General features: G+C 35.3%; 1 protein-coding gene across 1 annotated transcript in view; it reads left to right on the forward strand.

Moving 5' to 3' along the window:
* EPHA6 (EPH receptor A6) overlaps nt 1-19,479 on the forward strand; it is an 814,401-nt gene that overhangs the window by 54,992 nt on the left and 739,930 nt on the right. The window contains exon 2 of the mRNA XM_063448791.1: nt 1,532-1,596. Coding sequence (XP_063304861.1) covers nt 1,532-1,596 — 65 coding nt within the window. The remainder of the gene's footprint in view (nt 1-1,531; nt 1,597-19,479) is intronic.

Raw genomic sequence — 19,479 nt, forward strand, 5'->3', positions numbered from 1 at the left:
TATATATCTCCAACTCAAGTTATACACAGATGGCACGTTTGAAGTCTAGTGTGTTCCGATGAGGGTCGCTTACCTCGCATGATAAGTGACCACCTACTTTAAGTTACAACTATGTATCTCACAGAGGGATATCACACAGGCTCCTCCTGACTTAGCATGTTCAATTTACTAAGCCTGTCCCATGACAATCTAGCTGGAGCTAGTACTACCTAAACGGTTTAACTCTCACACAGCCGATTACTGACTCATCTAGACTACACGTATGACCCATTTGTAAAGCCTGTATGACACTTAGCACGTCCCATCTTCCCTATGAATTACGTTAAGCGCATTACGAGCAATCCTTTTATACAGCCCGAAGTCTGATCTAAGCGACTACACCTAATAACCTCATACAACACAGATAAACGCATACTCCCCACTACAAATAGGCATATGTCTTTTGTTCTTAGATTGTTTAAAAGCCTGCTTCACACTCTGCATATCTAGTGTACACACGAAGGTCTACATGGTTACTATACCTTTACGGATGAAGCATCACTGAGCTAACCGTGTTCATACTTTATATTATACTTTATACTTTATATTTTATATTTTAAAGTTGCATGGACAAACTCTTTTGTTTACGCTGATCGAAAACCTAAACTGTTGCAATTTTATTATCTTTAACCAAAAATGTGCCTGACAATCGTTTACCACGACCTGTAATGCAAATGTTTATTAACGTACCCTGATGTGGCACATCGAGGCTTACTGTAACTTTTTTGCACACCAAAAATAAAGAATTAAAAAAAAAAAAGAGTGGAGCTATAAGAAGTGAAAGATAGGACAGTTACTGTACATAATTTCAAGTCTTCCTCTCACTCACAATCACTGTTAGCAAGGCTCTGAATGGAAGTCTCAATGTTTAACTTAGTAACCAAAAATACTTTCTAAGTGGGGACAGAGTAAGCATGCTCACATCATCCTGGTGTTATTTCTCCACACAATGTGATGTTGTTTGTCATTCTAGTTGGAGATTCTGTTACATTTCAGTGTCACAAAAATTATGCTGTGCGTCTTACCAGCACCAAGACGGACATGAACCACTTTACCCTTACCCGTTTTTATAGCTAATTTGATGTAGGCATGGAGTGATTTTTCTGAAGCAATTAAGTTACGCTTCAGTGTCACACTGATGATGCAAGATGCTAGGGCTGATTATATTTACTCCAACATGGGACCTGTGCCCTGTGATTGTCTGTAGTAGCCCGAGAGTGTGTTAATTTGTGTATTGACTATCGTGGTTACACATTTTGGTTTGTATTCTGACTCTTCTGACTCTTCCAACTCCGGCCTTGACTCATTTTCCCACTCTGTCATTATTCTGTACTCAGTTGACCTCGACTTGCCTTGTGATTATTCTGTCTATATTCTATGTGTTAAGCTGAGCCACATACAAACTGCCATGTAATAACTCTGTCTTCACCTGAACCTTTATATTTAATGGATGCACAATCATTCCATGTCTCTCTGTTATTTTGTTTTTCAGTTGTGCTTCTTGATACCACTACAGCAATTGGAGAACTAGGATGGAAAACATATCCTGTAAATGGGGTAAGACTAATATATTTGTATTATTGCTTAATTTTAAGGCCAGATGGGTTTACTTGAGGTATCAATGTTGCATTGCATTTTTACACTTTATTCAGTCTTCTATATGCATAAACTGCACTGTATAAAAAGAAAATCAAATTTCTAGTAAAATATATCCCACATTGACTCAGTATGTCCAAGATACCTAGCTTTTATATAACCATGCTTGCATGTACTGCATGGTTTCAACTAGAGCATATGAGTATTACAGATATTGCAATTATGTGCAATTATTATTTTTTTTTACTTTGCGCATGTCATTGTTAAGTCACAATACTCTTTACAGCATGAGAATAACTTGATTATCGGTTTATTGGGTAGGTCATCTCTTTATAGTGAATGGGTTCAATAAACTTTCTTCAGATAATTTACAGTGAATGTCTATGCTACAAAGTGCATTTTGTTTAGATGCATTTGAGCAAAAAAAAAAAATGAAAACACAAAATATGCAATTATTTGGCTTATGCATGGTGAAAAAATAGTTTTAACCAAACCACTGTGACGGAACAAAAAAAATGGATGAATTTTGGCCTTCTGGAGATTTTGTTCATCCAAATTTAATTATAAAAATTTGTGTAAAAATGAGCAAACCAGTGTACTGCAAAAAGTATACATAATATACATATTATGCATATATGTTGCAGTACACGGATAGGAGCATTTGCCAGCCATTTAGCTCACAATCAAGTTATAAAAAGTACTCAACAGAGGGAAAAATAAGGAGGAGCAGTAAACAAACTATAATAATATATTTATATATGATATATTTATTATTTTTTGTCTCTATTGGCCACTTCTCACTTGATCTGTGAATAAAAATTAAGTCACTGTCCCCAACCATCGATCATTTTATATTTCCCATTAATATATATATTTTTTTAAATTGAGAAGAGGATTGCACTCAATCACAAAAAATCACAGGGTGAGTATGGGTCAGCATACCCCCTAGAATATACATCAAAGAAAAAAAATCTCAGGCACTCACTGTGATACATTTAAAGCAGCTTTAATGGATCCGCAACGTTTATCAAGCTTGATAAAGACCCGGGCACAGGTCAAAACGTTGCTTTATCAAGCTTGATAAAGACATGGGTACAGGTCGAAACGTTGTGGATCCATTAAAGCTGCTTTAAACGGATCACAGTGAGTGTCTGAGATGTTTTCTTTGATTAATATTTATTTTGGCACCACAAGTAGAATTCCAAATCATGAATCAAAAGGAACATGCTCTACCCGTTGCATGATTTGTTTGATTCTTGATTCGGCTACATTTCAGCAAGTCTTACTATGAATTGATCAACCCAAATTCAGATGAATTGCAGTTACTATCAAAGCGAATCTCCAAGTCTAACAATTTTTCATTTAAACAAATTATTAACTGCCTAATATCCTATCTTTATGTAGGTACGGAATTAATTTTGGAAACTAAACTGAACTTCATTGATTCAGCTGAGCAGTGATCAATCAAATGCTTCACATAAATAACCATCATCGACACAAGAAAAATAATATAGTATGTAATAAACACTCACTCAACAGTTAAGTGAATATACCCCGAACACATTTTTGGAATCTATAAAAACATGCATGAAAAGAGATATTAATAAAAACAAAGTTCAAACAATACACAATTAAGTACTGTATATTTTACACATTGTATTAAAATAAAAAAATTACAATAATGTTATGCTATAGGGAATTCCAAATCTTCAGTCTTCTGCTCAGCCTTTGTGTGAGATCACTGTAGGTTGTTGGCAGGGGTTAGTAAGGGTTTGCTGCTTTAGAGCAATGGGTAAATAGGACCCTTCACCCCCTCTGAATGATACTGGGAGGGAACTTACATTTTTTACTCTTCAAATCCAAGCTGTTATAACTACTGGGTGATTTGGCATGGACACAATGTCAGTTCACAAACTAAAAAATAACCAATTTCATACCACCATCATTATAACAGCGTTCATATTAGTAACATTAACCCTGCTGAGCTAGGACACGCAGTCATGACCCCGATTAATTTACTCTTTGCCCTGCTTGAATTAATATCAATTGCAAATCAGCAGGTAACTCATACAATGAATCCCCCAAGCAATGTTAGATTCATATGTAAAGCTGTTTGGTAAATTAAGTTCTGCCAAAATAAATATGTCAATGTAGTGCAACATTTGGTTGGGTAACTAATAACGTAAGCGCTTTGTGAGAATGTACATATTTTATAAATGTAAAAATGACAACAATCAACTCTTAAAGATTTATTTTTAATTCTCAAAAACTCCCTATTTCAAAAACTCTTCACTGTAAGGATGTTTTATGCTTGGTGGAGCTAAGCAGATTAGAAAAATAAATGCAAAGTTCTGTGTGTGCCTTAATATGTAGATCTAGCATCTGGCTACTCAGACTAATGCCTTTTAAGCATATGGTATTTTCGCGCCCATTTGCAGCTCATATTTATAATTGTTCTAAATAATTAAGCTAAACAAATGGTATGCGCTAACTCCTGTAAAAATTATATAGAGTATATTATACCTCCTACGAATAGCAAAACTGTAATCCCTTAATAAGGCATTCTTAATCACACTGCATATTGCAACTTTTATAAACTACGACAGCATTGGCAGGCTTAGCACTGCCGTTCATGTCATGTAATGTAAGAGACGTGTGTCCTTTTTTTTTTTTTTTGCTTGGGAGCTATGGGGGATATTTCAAAGTGTTCTAAAAAGAGACGGTTACTTTTTTTTATCATTTTGGTCATATTTATTAAAGTGTTGTAAAAGTAGCAATTCTGCCAACTTCTGCAAAAAAGTATGCATTTCAGAAAACTGCCACATTTAGAAGAAAAATAGAATTAAAACTGTCATTTTCTGTCGAAAGAAGCGTTGGAAAGATTGATAAATCTACAAAAAAAATGAATGTGAAGTTCCCCCTATGTTTCTTAGAAGCATCATGGGAAATGTAGATGAAAAACTTCTGAATTGTTCTGACCATTCCCTGACCATGATCCAACCAGAGATTTTTTGTTTTGTATAATGTGTCTGCACTAAATCAATCAATGTTATCACTAGGCAATGAACTATGCATTATATATCACTGGATCTAGAGAGTTGCATACCATAATGTCACTTTTCAAATTATTTTTTTAAAAAGCTGCTTACAAGGATGTTAAATGCTTGGTTAGTCATTTGTTCATGTGATTATTGTTATTTCTGTATTAGCGACTTTGTCATGATCATGTCTCTTATCTGCATAAAGTAAAGTTTCTGCTGGTGTTGTATTTGCTGCACTAGGCAGGAACAAAATATGTTTGTGTGTAATTTGCACTAACTTTGCTGATAGGAGTACCAATGCCACAGTACAAAGTATTAAAAATCAAATCTCCCACATCCCTTCGCACATGCAGACACAAGGACATACATTAATTAAAGGGACACTATAGTCACCCAGACCACTGCATCTCATTGAAGTTGTCTAAGTGCAGTGTCCCTGTCCCAGTGAGTCCAGCAATGTAACACATTGCAGTTTTTGAGAAACAGCAATAATTAAATTGCAGGACTAAGACTGCCTCTAGTGGTTGTCATCAGACAGTCACTAGAGGCACTTCCTTGCGGCTAACCGACTTTTGGTCACCTAACTGACCCTGGACTTCCTAACTCTTTGCATGAGGACAACCGGCATCAGTTTAATCCCTCAGATGACGTTGGTGGATTCAGATCGCCAACCCAGCGCTAAGGAATATCATGCTGGAATCGGGTAAGTGACTAAAGGATTTTCTAACCCTTTAGCTACTGTGGGGAGGGTAGGCTAGAGGGAAGAAGGGGAACCAGAAAGCTCCATAGAATTAGAAATACAGATTTGTATTCCTAACACTATAGAATTCCTTTAATGAAAGTTCTGCTTGTATCACACATCTTCACTTACTGGAATAACATTATATACCACTATGATTAAGATATAAAATTGCCATTTTAAGTAATTTTACCTATGCATGTCAATCAAAACATTGATCTTTTTCAGCTCCTTGTTGGCTGAACCCAGAGTGCAAAATATATTTTATAATGTGATAAGGAAGCAAGAGCAATTTATCACCTGGTTTTCCTTATAGATTAGAACGCTGGAGAGATACTGTTTGATCAAGTGTGTTTTCATATGTTCTAGTGTGTGCTAAGTCGCTTGGTGTGAAAAAATGCTATACAAACTATATAATTTTATTTATTATTATTGTTACTATTATTAATAGTGCAAATGTGACATACACATGTAAATGAGAATAAACTTTTTGAGCATAGTTTTCTTAAACATGAAAGGCTACTAGGAAGTTATTTATGACACAAGAAGACCAAGTGATCAAAGCCATCAATTTAATTTAGCATAACTTTCAACTCTGCTTAGATGACTGGACAGCTTAATGAAATTATGTGCGGCAGAGCCAAGCCATCTTTGACACATTACTAAAGAAATTCAAACTCAAATGATAACCCTATATTAAAGCCAAGCTAGTTTTAAATTCCCTACTGCTGCCAAATGGTTCCTTCACCTGGCAAGGTCATACGTGATTATGTGACAGTTAAGCTGAGGCTTTTGTCTGGCTCCAGGTTGATAATCTGATGTTGTGTTTGATCATTTGGTATTTATTTGTACTTATTCTAGAAAAATACACAATCACTTAACACCAGTGGGCATTTGATTTCAGTGACAAACAATCATATACTGTATTTATCAAGCCAATGGATGCCTTCAGATATGTTTTCCCTAAACAAAATAAAATATGTTTAATTGCTTTTGTATTACACAGCCATGTTACAGTGCTTCTACCCGGGTTCATAAACATACCCCTGTCTCTCTTATTAGAGATTTTAGACTTTTAGCCAAAGACAGCAAGGTTAATAGTTAACATAGGATTAATTAAGAGGTTTGTCTTAAACAGGTGAGCTTACACTTAAGCAGTCACTGGAGTGATGCTAGAAAATTCTCCAGTTATTTAAATGTGCATAGGGATGCATTTGGGATAGAGCACAGGTAACTCTTTTTTGGCTTCTATTCTAAAATACAAAATGTGTTACATACCTGACCCTGGAGAATTAATTGGCATGCAATCATCAATGGTACTAACCAGGATTGTGCATGGCAGAAAAATTCTTGTCAAAATCTTTCCATCTGAAAAAAAAATTGATTCGGTCATAATGCATTGAATATATGGCTCAAATGAGATTCCCATGCAAGCATTTTGGGATATATTGATTCAAGCTAAATTATGCTAAAACATCTATTAGTGGACTCTAAAAAATAAAAAACAACAACAACAACAACTTCTTTTCCACCCCTTACCCTCCCCTCTCCCCTCCCACCCCGCCCCACCCAGCCACAGACAGAACCCCCAAATCACTTTGTGAATAGATTATTAGATATTTTGGAATTTGGCCAAATTGCTGATTATCCAAAATTTGTTTTAACACAATGTACAAGTTTACTTGTTTTTACTATTTGACAAGGGCCAAATAATGATGGCTAGATGACTGGGTCAGAGCATCTCCAAAACGACAAGTGTTTTGGGGTGTCCCTTGGATACAGTGGTTAGTACCCACTAAAAGTGGAGCAATGAAGAACAACCTGTGAACCGGCATCAGGGTCATGGGCACATGCATAACATATGTATAAAGACCATTCAATATCTCTTAATCAAGTTTTCCACCACTAACTTGTATGTGCTATATGTCTATTTTCTCTACATGTCTATTTCATTATTTTTATTAAATTTACTAATTCAATCCACTTGTCCTCAGTGAATGGCAATGGTATATGAGAAATTTCTCAACGCATTAACAGTAGTGTCTGAGAAGTTAGATCTCACATTTTAAAATGTCTCTTAAATCGAGCAGCCTCCATGCATGATCCAAAACCCTGTGAAGTTAGTAATTTTATCTTCAATTATATCCTTTTCCTTTCATTCAGACTGCAATTAAGATAGAATGTAATGTAGTCGATGGCTAATTGAAAAGTACCAAATGTAGAATTTCCCAAATCACACACTGGTATCAATTGGAGCTTCTGGGATGCTTACTGTATATATGAGAGTCATGACCTGCACCTTCTGCATAACCTTGTTATATTATCTTAGTCTCTTTTATTGGTACTGTTTTTCTAAGACTTTATATTCTGTAAAAAACAATATATTGACTGGCCAATCGATTCTTCTGGTTCTGGAGTATAGGATATAAGTTTATGTTGCTTGTTAAGGGGTATGCAACAACACAATAGTCTTTATATATAAGTGATATGTAATGATGCTGGAATAATAGTATGTAAACATAGATGACCAAATTATTGTTGGATTACACTTCTGTTAATTCTCTGCCAGCCAGTAGTCCAAATATAACTGAGAGGGAGCGGGCACGTTTTGACACCCCTCGGTATGAGTAGATGAGTAATTAAGTGTAGACTCCTGTGGATACCACAAGCTATTGTTTCTACAAGAAATGCATTTCTGTTCTTTCTAAGATGTCTTTTAAGGACTTTTAATTTGCTGCCAAGGTAAACTGAGCTGAATTATGAGTCATAAGTTAAGCTTTTTTTTTCCAAGCTGTCAAGCACAAGGTAATTAAGTCTAAAAATTTACATTTATAAATTTGAGCAGGGATTGATATAGGTTTTGGAAGTCCTTATTAGCATTCTACAGACTTTTTTTCAGCGGAGATTTTATTTTTTTTATTTTTATTTTGGCAGCTCAAATTGATTAGCGCTAATTGAAAAACTTATTGCAAATTGCTATGCTAATCAGGGCAAATCTACTCTATACATGTACGCCCAGCTGAAAGCATGATAAGACATTGAAATTATTTTTTTTATATTAAAAAAACGGTATATTCAAAAGCATTGATCATAACAATTCGATTTTAAAAATTCGAACATTTAAAATGTTATATTTTTGCATAAGCTAAATTCTGGTTGCTTTGATGGTCTAATATTAAACTTTTTTATGTTTTGGTTTCTGCATTTAAATGTAATACATATTTTAATTTTCTGGTTATGTCACAGAGGGATATATCTTTATATTTCCTTAAAAGTATTTAATTTGCAGAATATATCATTATTAGCATTATTATGATTAGCAGTGGAATTTCCCAACTCTACTGCCCTTACTGTAGACAGCCACATCTTTTAAGAAGACTGATTTCTCGTGTCCTCTCATCTTATATGGTAGCACCTTATTATTTATGGGGTTTGTTCTACAAACAGTTCCCATGAGATGTCATTATGTGAATTTTAAATATACTTTCACATAAAATAGTAATGAGATCAATTGTTAAACAGATCACTTCATGTGAACACTGTGTTTACTGTTTACACACACGAAATATGAAATATTTCATACTTATATAGGTAGGGACAATCAAAAGTTGTGATTCACTCCATTTCAATAATTTGTACTTGATCCGTGTATTATATAATTTGTGAGGGTATGTCAAAGAGGAAATGCTATACATAAGCCATAAGGTTCAAGCTAGAATCTGCCATTGTACCCGCTACACATTGACTTCTCTTTTGATCCAATGTTTGTAGACATCCTATCTTTTGCAGATAATCATATAATCCAATAATATCTTATGTGACCGAACATGTTCATATCTTCCACAATTTTATGAAACCTAGGGTCCACATGTATTAAAACCAAATTTAAACTTCAGACAATACTTCTTGCTTTCCTATTCATTCTTCTTTTTCACTTCATTTCTATTGATCCTCATACCACTCTCATTTGTTTCTTACATTCTTTCTTCCTTTCTTTTCCTTTACTTCAATTCCCTTTCCTTAAATTTCCATTCTCTTCATTAAAATGTCCCTCACATAAATGACAATCCACCCCCCTCCCCCCCCAATTAATTCTGGTATCCTAAATTAAAGGACAATGTACATGTAAATACACTCAGATTGTAGCAGAATGCCTGTACTTTATGATAAAGAGGAGTGTATACCGCGCCTAAAAGCTTATATATACAAAAATATACATACATATAATTTCAAATGTATCCAGAAAGGCAATGACCTTGAAATAAAATAGACAGAAAAATAATGCAATACAGTAAATAAAATTAGGAGGTGGTGAATATAGCTATACACAGTCCACTCACATTTGGATGAGCTATAACAGAGCTCAGCTGTGATGCGCTTGGACGGTACAATCCCCGTCTCAGGATATGTGGTTATGGTTGACCCAGATGTTTCCAAAGTGCAGTATGCGTAATATATATGGAAAAAGAAAATATAGCAGCCAATCGTGAAGTAAGTACTAATAATCAAATAAAGGATACATAGTATTGTACTTACAATTGCTAGAGCATAAAATCTGCTCTAGTGTAAACAGCTTGGGTGGTATAATCCCCACCAAGGATGTACATGATCGAGGAAGTAAAAAATGATTGAGTACAAAATTAACTAATAAAAGTATACTTTAAACCCGTAATAGGTATAAAATAAAAGTCCACTTAACGCGTTTCGCCTCGTAAGGCTTCTTCAGAAGTGTGGTATAACCTCCTCAAGGATCCGTTTTTATGTGCTTGTAGATTAGTCAATTATTTACTGGTGTGTTGCTTCCTGTTTCCGGTATTTCGGCTGGAACGCACGTGTCGTATTGTCAGTGACGCGGTACCCGCGTCGCACCGGAAGTGACGCGGTACGCACATCATTCCGAAAAAATAACTCTGCGCTGATAATCCAATTAGTATGTTACTGTTGCGCTAGTATGGAACGCACGCAACGCTCAGGAAACAGCGTGCGTTGGGTTCCAAGCGCTAGACAACTTTATCGGAGCAGGAAGCACAGAGAGTGGGCGTATAGCCCATCTTTGTGCTTGCAATGATGGCATGGCGGCCATATTTGTAGTTGGCATAGCATGAAACAAAATAGAAATACTACATATTAGTATCACATAGAGCACCAAAGTGGTAGTAATATTAATACAGAATTATTATAATTATATAAAAAAGCAATAATTGTAAAGGATAATATATACAAAGAAAAAATATATATTAAATAACCATAAGGTATATAATACAAAAGGGTTAGAGCATGGTAAACATAATGTGGGTGGATGTGCATAATTAATTAATATAATGAGGAAAAGTTACATCCAAATATATATATATATATATATATATATATATATATATATATGAAATTATATATAAAAATATATAAAAATATATATGAAATTATATATAAAAATGTATATAAAAAACAGTATATACTGTTATAAAAAATTGAATAAATCGAAGTCAACATTCAACCCATTTGGATGTAGGGTGTCTAACTGGTACACCCACTGCATTTCTGTTTGTCCAATCTTTTTGACAACATCTCCTCCTCTCCAGTGATTTTTTACAATTGCAATCCCAGTAAATGAAAGGTGTTTAGGATCGTTATTGTGCATGCAGAAGTGGGCTGGTATTGAGTGGTTTTTTAAGCCTTTTTCCACATTCTTGCAATGCTCTGCTATTCTTGTTTTTAAAGGTCTAATAGTTCTGCCTACATACTGGAGGCCACATGGGCATTCTAATAAATAAATCACATTTTTACTATTACATGTAATAACCTCTTTTATATTATATGTTTTCCCAGTATTATTTGACCTAAATTCAGTGATGGTTCTTTTTGTTGTTTTAGTTTTTTTACATGCCATACAGTAATTGCACTTATAAAAAACATTTTTATTCATAAAATTATTTATTTTATTTGGACTTTTCTTTGTAATTTTTTTTGTTAGATGCATCTTCAAATTTGGTGCTCCTCTGAATATTATTTTTGGTTTGTCAGGGATTATTTTTCTTAGGATCTCATCCTCCTTTAGTAAGTGCCAATGTTTGGTTAAAATCTTTTTCAATTGTTTCATCCTTAAAATGTGTTTTTGTTTGTATTTTATTATTTTGTTATTCTCAATGTAAATATTTAGATCTAAATAAGTCACCATGGTATTACTAAAATCTGCAGTTAAAAGTATGCCTTCTTCATTACTATTTAAAAGAGAAATAAAATCCTTAGCTGAGCTCATAGACCCTTTCCAAATAAAAAGAAGGTTGTCTATGTATCGAGAATAGGATACCAGGCACTCCACCCAGTCATGCCCCCTCCAAATGGACTGGTCCTCCCACTCTGCCATATAGAGGTTGGCATAACTGGGTGCAAACCTGGTACACATAGCTGTTCCCGTTTATGCTCTGAGTCTGTTCTATCCACACACATACAATGGTCAAACAACACCTGTGTTACTGGAAATACTTATTAATTGGGGCATATACTTATTGTTAACATATATAGATGTTACATTATGTATCAGCAAAAAACCTTTGTGGTCCACACACTCAAAGTACAAAATAGCAAGTTTACTGGGGAATCAGAACATGAACGGCAACTTTTCGACCTCCAAAGAGATGTTTATCAAGATTTTGATAAAGACCTCTTTGGAGGTCGAAACATTGCCATTTGAGTGCCTGGATAACCCTGTTCCTTGCATTTATATTTGGAATTTGCCAGCTTCGGGTCCAGTTCTTCACCTGGTAATCCTCAATGAGATGAATGCAGATTCCCTTCTTATTGCAAACAATCTGTAACAGGACATGCCAAGACGTACATTAATCATTGAACAGAAAGATAGCACTGATCTCTGTATTGTCTTTTTCAACTCTATAAACGGCTACCCTAGAAATGCTTTGCCATTCATATTCATGAAAGTACCAGTGTCCATATCTTTCCAGTTCCTTCTTTTACTCTAATTCAAATGGAAATCTAAACAAGGTGTCTATTGTTGTGAAGTGAGTCAGGCAGTTTTTTTATTTTTGGTTCTTCTCGACTCCTGTATTGCAAACATTACCATTTACTGAACTGTCAATAAAGCATTTTGATAGTGATATCATGTTCTATAAGTCCGATCAATCTTTCTAATGAGATTTGGCCATCTTTCATTTACAGTTAATGGAATAGTCATATTAATTTAACCATATCAATATTGTTTGTTACTCCTTGGAAATAGATGATATCTACTGATGTAATATCAAACACCAATACTTGGGGGCGTACCATTTAGAAGTGTTCAAACAACATATACATTCTATGAAACTGAATCCAATATCATGCCACGCAGGTATCTCAGTGTCTAATTCTAATTATGTATTTTGCTGGATATTTGATCAACAGTTCCTGTTATCATTCTGATTGCAATAAGACATTTTTTCACGCACTTGATTTTTAATGTAAGCATAACTTTGGAGATCACTGTCTGATTAAATGTGCAAGGCCTCCAGCTGCTGCCTTATTTAAGAATGTCGGGAGGTAGATTGAGTGTCTTGCATTATTATTTATGGGGATATCTCCCAGTGCACATAATTTCTCTATACCAGATCTGTAAGCTTGCATAAGGCTGATTGTGAGCTGAATAGTTAACAGAGCATCATTCTTGTCCTATAATTCTGTACAAAGTCATTTTGCTTTTAGATTGTAGACTTTACTGGCAACTACCCTACTTAGCCCAAAGCATAATAAATATAGTATTATATCCATGACTACACAAGAATAGTTGTGTTCATATAATTCCATTATGTGAGTGAAATATTTCAGATGATGTTTCCAGTGGGGATAAACAAAAAATGATTCATGTCACATTTTACCTAAGCTTCCTTCATTCAAATTAGTAACACAATGGCTTTTTTTCCAAGACGTTTTCTTCAAGCCTACACATTTCTCTAAAAACTAGATGCACTAATTTGCAGAAAATCACAGATGCAACAATTTTTCTTCTTCTCTACTGATTTGTATGACAATATTTGTTGATAAAAGAGATATTTCGCTCGGAACGCGCACCTCATTTTTTTTTTCAAGATGCAAACCTTTAACAATGTTTCTTTTCTTTCATGATTTAATGTCCCAGCTTATTGATACTTTAAGAGTGACGTATAAGAGCTAACATATAATAAAGTTTGTCACATATTTTTTCTATCTGATCAGACCCTGATGAGGCAGACCAAAGGACTAGCTGGGGACAGGGACATGTGTGAGTGGGGGAGAAGGGGTGTAATAAGTTCAAAGAAAAGAGGTAAGGGGGAGGCCTAAGTTAAGGGGAGTGGCAATATATATAGATGGAACCATATTCTGTTACCCTCAGCCATCTTAATTATCCAGCTTCCCACCCATCCTCCCTTTGTTATGTTCTGTGATGGAGTTCTGTGTTGTGCTAATTGTGTTTTCTTGTCACAGCAGGCAGATGAAGGTCCTTGTCAGTTAGGGTTGGACCAGCGGTCCAGTGGAAATGGTTCAGGGCTGATCCCTCCCCTAGCCTCAGGATTAAGTTATGATGAAGGACGTGCCCACTGAGCCAAAGCCAGTGGTTAGCATGGATGGTATGGTTAAGTCATGGCGAAGGATGTGCCCACTGAGCAAAAGCCAGTGGTTAGCGTGGATGGTATTGGAAGGCCAGTTGGAAGGCCAATTGTAGTATATGGACAAGGGGGGAGGCAAGCGCCCAGGTTACGTTAAATAGTTGGCAAGGATGTGGTAATGTAAGTTGCGGTTAATGAATGTCATGTTAATGTGTTATGTTAATAATGGCATTGTTTTAAATAAAGCTGTGGCCTGTTTGTCACAATTTACGTCTTGCGTCAAGTTATTCTGGGTAAGTTGTCAAAAGTAAAATGGGGTTTTGTCCTACACTATCCCAACTACCTTCACACATGCACATGTAAACTAGTGTCAAAGGCAAAAAAACTGCTGTCTACTGGTAGTCGTTTTGCTCAATCCTTTACACAGTTGCTAGGGTAACAGCACTTTATAAGACACGTAAGCAATACAAAGCTTCCTTGACTGCCTTCAAATTGCTCAGCCTTTAGTTGAATACATATTAACATGGTTTGCATCTTTTTTATTTTGCAAGAATGAGGGAAGTATGTACAGTATTTTAAAAAATAACAAAAGGCACAAGAAGACATACAGTGGACTTTTTAAAGTACTCAACACAAGCTAGACTGGGCCCATAGTAAAATATTTAGACTAGCACTATTGGGGCTGATGTGTGCTATGGTCGTTGATGCCGCCCAAGAGTAGTGGAAGTTTGATCACAGGACTTATTCTTGTGTATTTTTTTTATTTACTTTTGTTTCACACAGCCATGTTACAATGCTGCCACCCACCCCATCTGTTCCCAACTAAAGGTTAACAAGTATGTAGGGGTTTAGAAAAATACCCCTCTCTGTCTCATTAGAGATTTTATCTGCCTGAAGCTGAAGGAAGCAAGGTGAATGGTTAGTGTAGGACCCACCTAAAAGGTTTGCCTTAACGTGGCAGGTGGGCTTACACCTAATGGCCATTGGAAAAACGAAGTAACCTCCATTTATGTAAATGTGCATCAGGATTTGAGATGTGCGCAGGTAACACTTTTTTCTTTGGTTTTTACTGTATGTATTTGGGCTGATGTATACTATGGTTGTTGCTGCCGCCCAGGAGTAGTGGGAGTTTGAGCGCTGGACTTATTTTTGTGCATTTGTATTCAAACTACCACCACTTGTTGGTCAAGACGCTTTATTTCAGAATTTGGATTTCTACCTGTTGATAGAGAATATCTGTTTTACATTACATTTCCAATGAGCATACAGGTAAAGAATGGACTGTCAAAATTACGTGTAGACAAGACACCAGTCTGCCCTCTCCAAGACCGCGCTACTGGGAGTATAACTAGTAAATACCAATAACAAATAATACGTAAAATACTATACATACAATAAAGTAAAATAAAAATTACAAAGTCTTCATAAACACATATAGCCCAAATGGAAATCTGTTGCAGATTTAAAGAAGAAATGTCCTGATAGAGTTCTTGTGTTCTCTGCTTAGTTAGCATTTATAAATTATATCAGAACATTTACCATTAAGTGATCTGAAATGTCACTGTTTCTGTTTAATGTCAGTAGCAGCTGCCAAAATCCTTATTATGACTAGTGTACTTCTAGACTCTCAGTACAAGTTTCCGAATGCATTCTGAATGCTTCCAGAACTGAAAGCTTGAAGTAGGACTGATTATAATTAGAAATATACCTTACCATCCACACATACTGATGTGCTTCAGAACTGCAAGACACGTGCATACAAAAAAAATAATAATTATAGGTTGTTTTAGTGAGAATTACAACCAGATGGGTAGGATGCATAAAGAAACATTGGTCTTCAGACATATTCAACAGGATTCTCTACATTAAATGTAAAAAAAAGTCATTTTTTTTACTAATGTGTAAATGTATGTAGAATTTTTAATTAACTAATTTATATTTTGTTTATTTTTCAATGCTATTGTTTTGACACTCTATAATTAACTCATACTATATTGTCCCCTGCTGCTGACACGCACAGGTAGAACAATTAAGAATTTCCACTAGAGGTCAAGTTCCACCAACATTGTAGCCAACTAGAGCTATATCTCATAAGAAAATATCCATGTTTGCTTTTTTTTTTGCTTTTCCTTTAGGCAAGTCACTTGCACAATTACCTTTTGCAATTGGATCACACTTTCCATATTGATTCAGTAAAGTGTGGTTAGAAACTTGCCATTACAAGTATAGAAAATTGACCATAAGCAATGAAAACGAGTCATAAAGCCCAGTCGAGTTGAGAAATGTTGATGTCTCAAAGACGTCAGAATTCAGTACATTGAAAAATACATTAAAAAGAGCCAAAAAATCAAAAGGCCAAAAATAAATCCATAGATTGCACCCTGTTAAATTGGTAGGTACTTATTTGGCTAGCAACTCTCGCATAATAAGGTGGAGGAGAAGGAAAAATATGCGCGGGTCCCACAATCACCTAACAGTGAGTTGAGATTTCTCCTGATGGCATATCCCAGGAGATTAAGAAAATAAATAAAGTACATGTAAATATAGTGAGGTTTAATATGATATCCAGTAAAGGAGAAAACATATGTCTTGGACATAGGTACAATGATCGGAAGCAAAATTATAAAAAGTAGAGATAATATTAATGTGGCATCAATTACAGTAGCTTGCCAAACTCCCAGTAGTATGTGTCACTGTTTTCATTATAAGTTAGAAAAGAGAGTTTACTTAGATAAGTCTTTGCAAGGCAGGTGCTACCTCTACTGAGCTAAACAACCAGGAAGTCACAGGACCAGTTGTCTGATTGACAGCCAGGTGGTGAAACAACGGTAATTTATAAAAGTGCCAATTCCTTTTAAAATCTTCACTTAACTTTTTGTATAATGAAAAAAGAGGGCACACTATTTAAGACTTTGCTCCTTTAAGACTTTGGAAGCTGGTCCACAGGGGAATGAAGAGCAATACTTCCTCTGTACATCAGTTCTATTGTGGTGTGAGAATTAAGTGTGCATTGTAAAAGAACATATGTGTGTATCATGATTAATTCTGCAGCTCTTATGTATTTATTTATTTATTTATTATTTTATTCATTTTAATTTGGAACAAATACAAACCCACATATTTTTTAATCAATACTATTCTTTATTAAAAATAATATATATAAAATGATTAACTAAATGCATGTTTTTAATAATTTCTAAGTCTGTAAAATATAGTCTACTTTCCAGTGGGATTGTAACCCAGATGCATTTTAGAGGGCCTTGTGTTTAATTTTTCAGGGGAAATGTATTGGAAGTGAATGAATACCTACTTCTACTTTGACACAGTTACCATTAATAACATTAGACATGGAGATTGTAAACTTTGTATGTTATTTACCCCATGTATGTCGCTTTTCTCATAAAAAAGATGATTAGTCCTTTGAAGACCAAAAAAAAATCACTGTAACAAAAATGTATTTGCCACTGTACAATTTTCTTAGTTTTTCAAATTTTCTTTTTTTACCCTAAAATTCTTTAGTGCCTTAAAGATCACGATAGACTCCGTATCAGCCATGTCAAAAACTAGCAATAATGAACACTCTAAGGCACAAATATGGAATCAATGTTATTAGCATACTATGAGTCAGCAAAGAAAATCACCATTTATGAAAATGCAGCTTTGAATTTCCTCATTTCGACTGTGTTTCCTGGGTAATGTTTTGTTTTTTTCCCTGAGCAGAGAAGTGCTTTTGACTTAATAAGCAATTCATTTTGAGTGAGCTCTCCATGTGCAAGTGGAAAAGTTTAATAGACGTGCGCCCTTCCCTAGGAAATAGCCTCTGTAAGCAAGAAAAAGTAAGTGGTTGATAAGCATTTAGATATTACCGAAAGTACTATGTTTTTCCTAAGCAATATGAGCCTGCAAGCATTACAATAATTCACTGGTGCGGAGTTTGTTTTTAGTTTACTATTTTAGTATAACTGATTATGTGTACATATAGATCAGTGGATTTTGTTATGTTTATTGTTGGATGAGGACTATTTTATTAGCTAGAATTCATTAGATACTTTACCAATTAATGAAATGCTTTTTAAGCAACACTGCAGCTGTTCGTATGTTGAAAACATTTTGATTGTATTTGGAGAGTTAATGATGCTCAAGTAAGTGCCAATTGGATGAATTCCTGCAGATGTTTGCAGTGCTGCAATAAGGCTAGTGGGATAGCTCAGTTTGTTAATGGACCACATTTAGAAGCTATTTGGCTCTCCAGGTTGAAGACTTGACTCCACCCATGTCAAGTGCATGCATGCTTAGATGTCTTGCACCCAAAATGCTGGCAAAGCATTCCTCCCATGAAGAGTCGTGGACTATGCGTCCTCAAAATCTTGTATTGTAAGATCTCAAAAAAATCATAACAATCAAGGAGTAATATTATGAAATAAATATACATACTAGTGCTTTAGTTGAATTCATAGCTATAGACACAAGGGGATCAGGTCCAATTGAGTAGATCCCAAGACTAGTTTAATCTCTAAATAATTAATGGAGATGAATGTCATCATCATAAAAAAATAAAATAAAAAATAACCATCCTATTCCAAAATGGAATTTCACACTGGGATGTCAGTAACCTATGGAGCCACTTATGTGAAATAAAATGATGATTGCATACTAGCATTAAAACAGATCTCTCACTTTAGGGGGTTTGGGAATATTTTGCAAAAATCCCTGAAAGTGGCATCTTCAGGGATTGTCTAGTGGCTGCAGGGAAAGGGAGTTTAACTTACCCGAAGCTGTCCCTTAAAGCCACTGCCGTCTTTGCTATGCACATCCTTTTCAGCTCCTAGCTTCATCTTCCAGGATCTCCATCAGTACATTTGCGTGATTATATCACTGAGGTCTATGGAGCATCCCACAGAAGCCTCCATAGATCGACTTCTATATCCAACAGTCGTCACAATTGACTCTGATTGGACAAAACTTGATGACAGAGCTCCACCTTTTGTCAGCTTCCGGCAACCTCAGATTTACCATAAGACAAATTAGTCCCTTTGTATTTCATTTGAATTTCAGTGAAATTCCAACACACTCAGGATCATTATTTCATAAAGATTGTATATTTATGAAATACTGAAAAGTGACAGAGTCGCTTTAAGTGAAATGGATATCAGCATATCACACACTTTTGTCCCTAATGTGCACAAATGGACAGTCCTAGCATGATATCCTCTGTGTAACCTATACCCTTTAACTGTAACTGTATTATTATTACCAGAGAGTAAAGTGGTGCATAGCTATGTGTCCTCTGCAACCAATCCATACTAGTGGATCCAAACTATCACTGCCTCAGGGGAAACTGTAGCAACGCACACTTGACCCTAACTTGTATTCTGAAAAGCAATTTTTGTTTGCCTTTGAGCAGTCGAGGTGCATTTAAAAATACTGTTTAATCACTAAAGCTGAAATAGTGGTGGAATATTGACAAGGGAAATGCAACATTTAGACC

This window comes from Pelobates fuscus, chromosome 1, assembly GCF_036172605.1.
Source record: "Pelobates fuscus isolate aPelFus1 chromosome 1, aPelFus1.pri, whole genome shotgun sequence".
Classification (NCBI taxonomy): domain Eukaryota; kingdom Metazoa; phylum Chordata; class Amphibia; order Anura; family Pelobatidae; genus Pelobates; species Pelobates fuscus.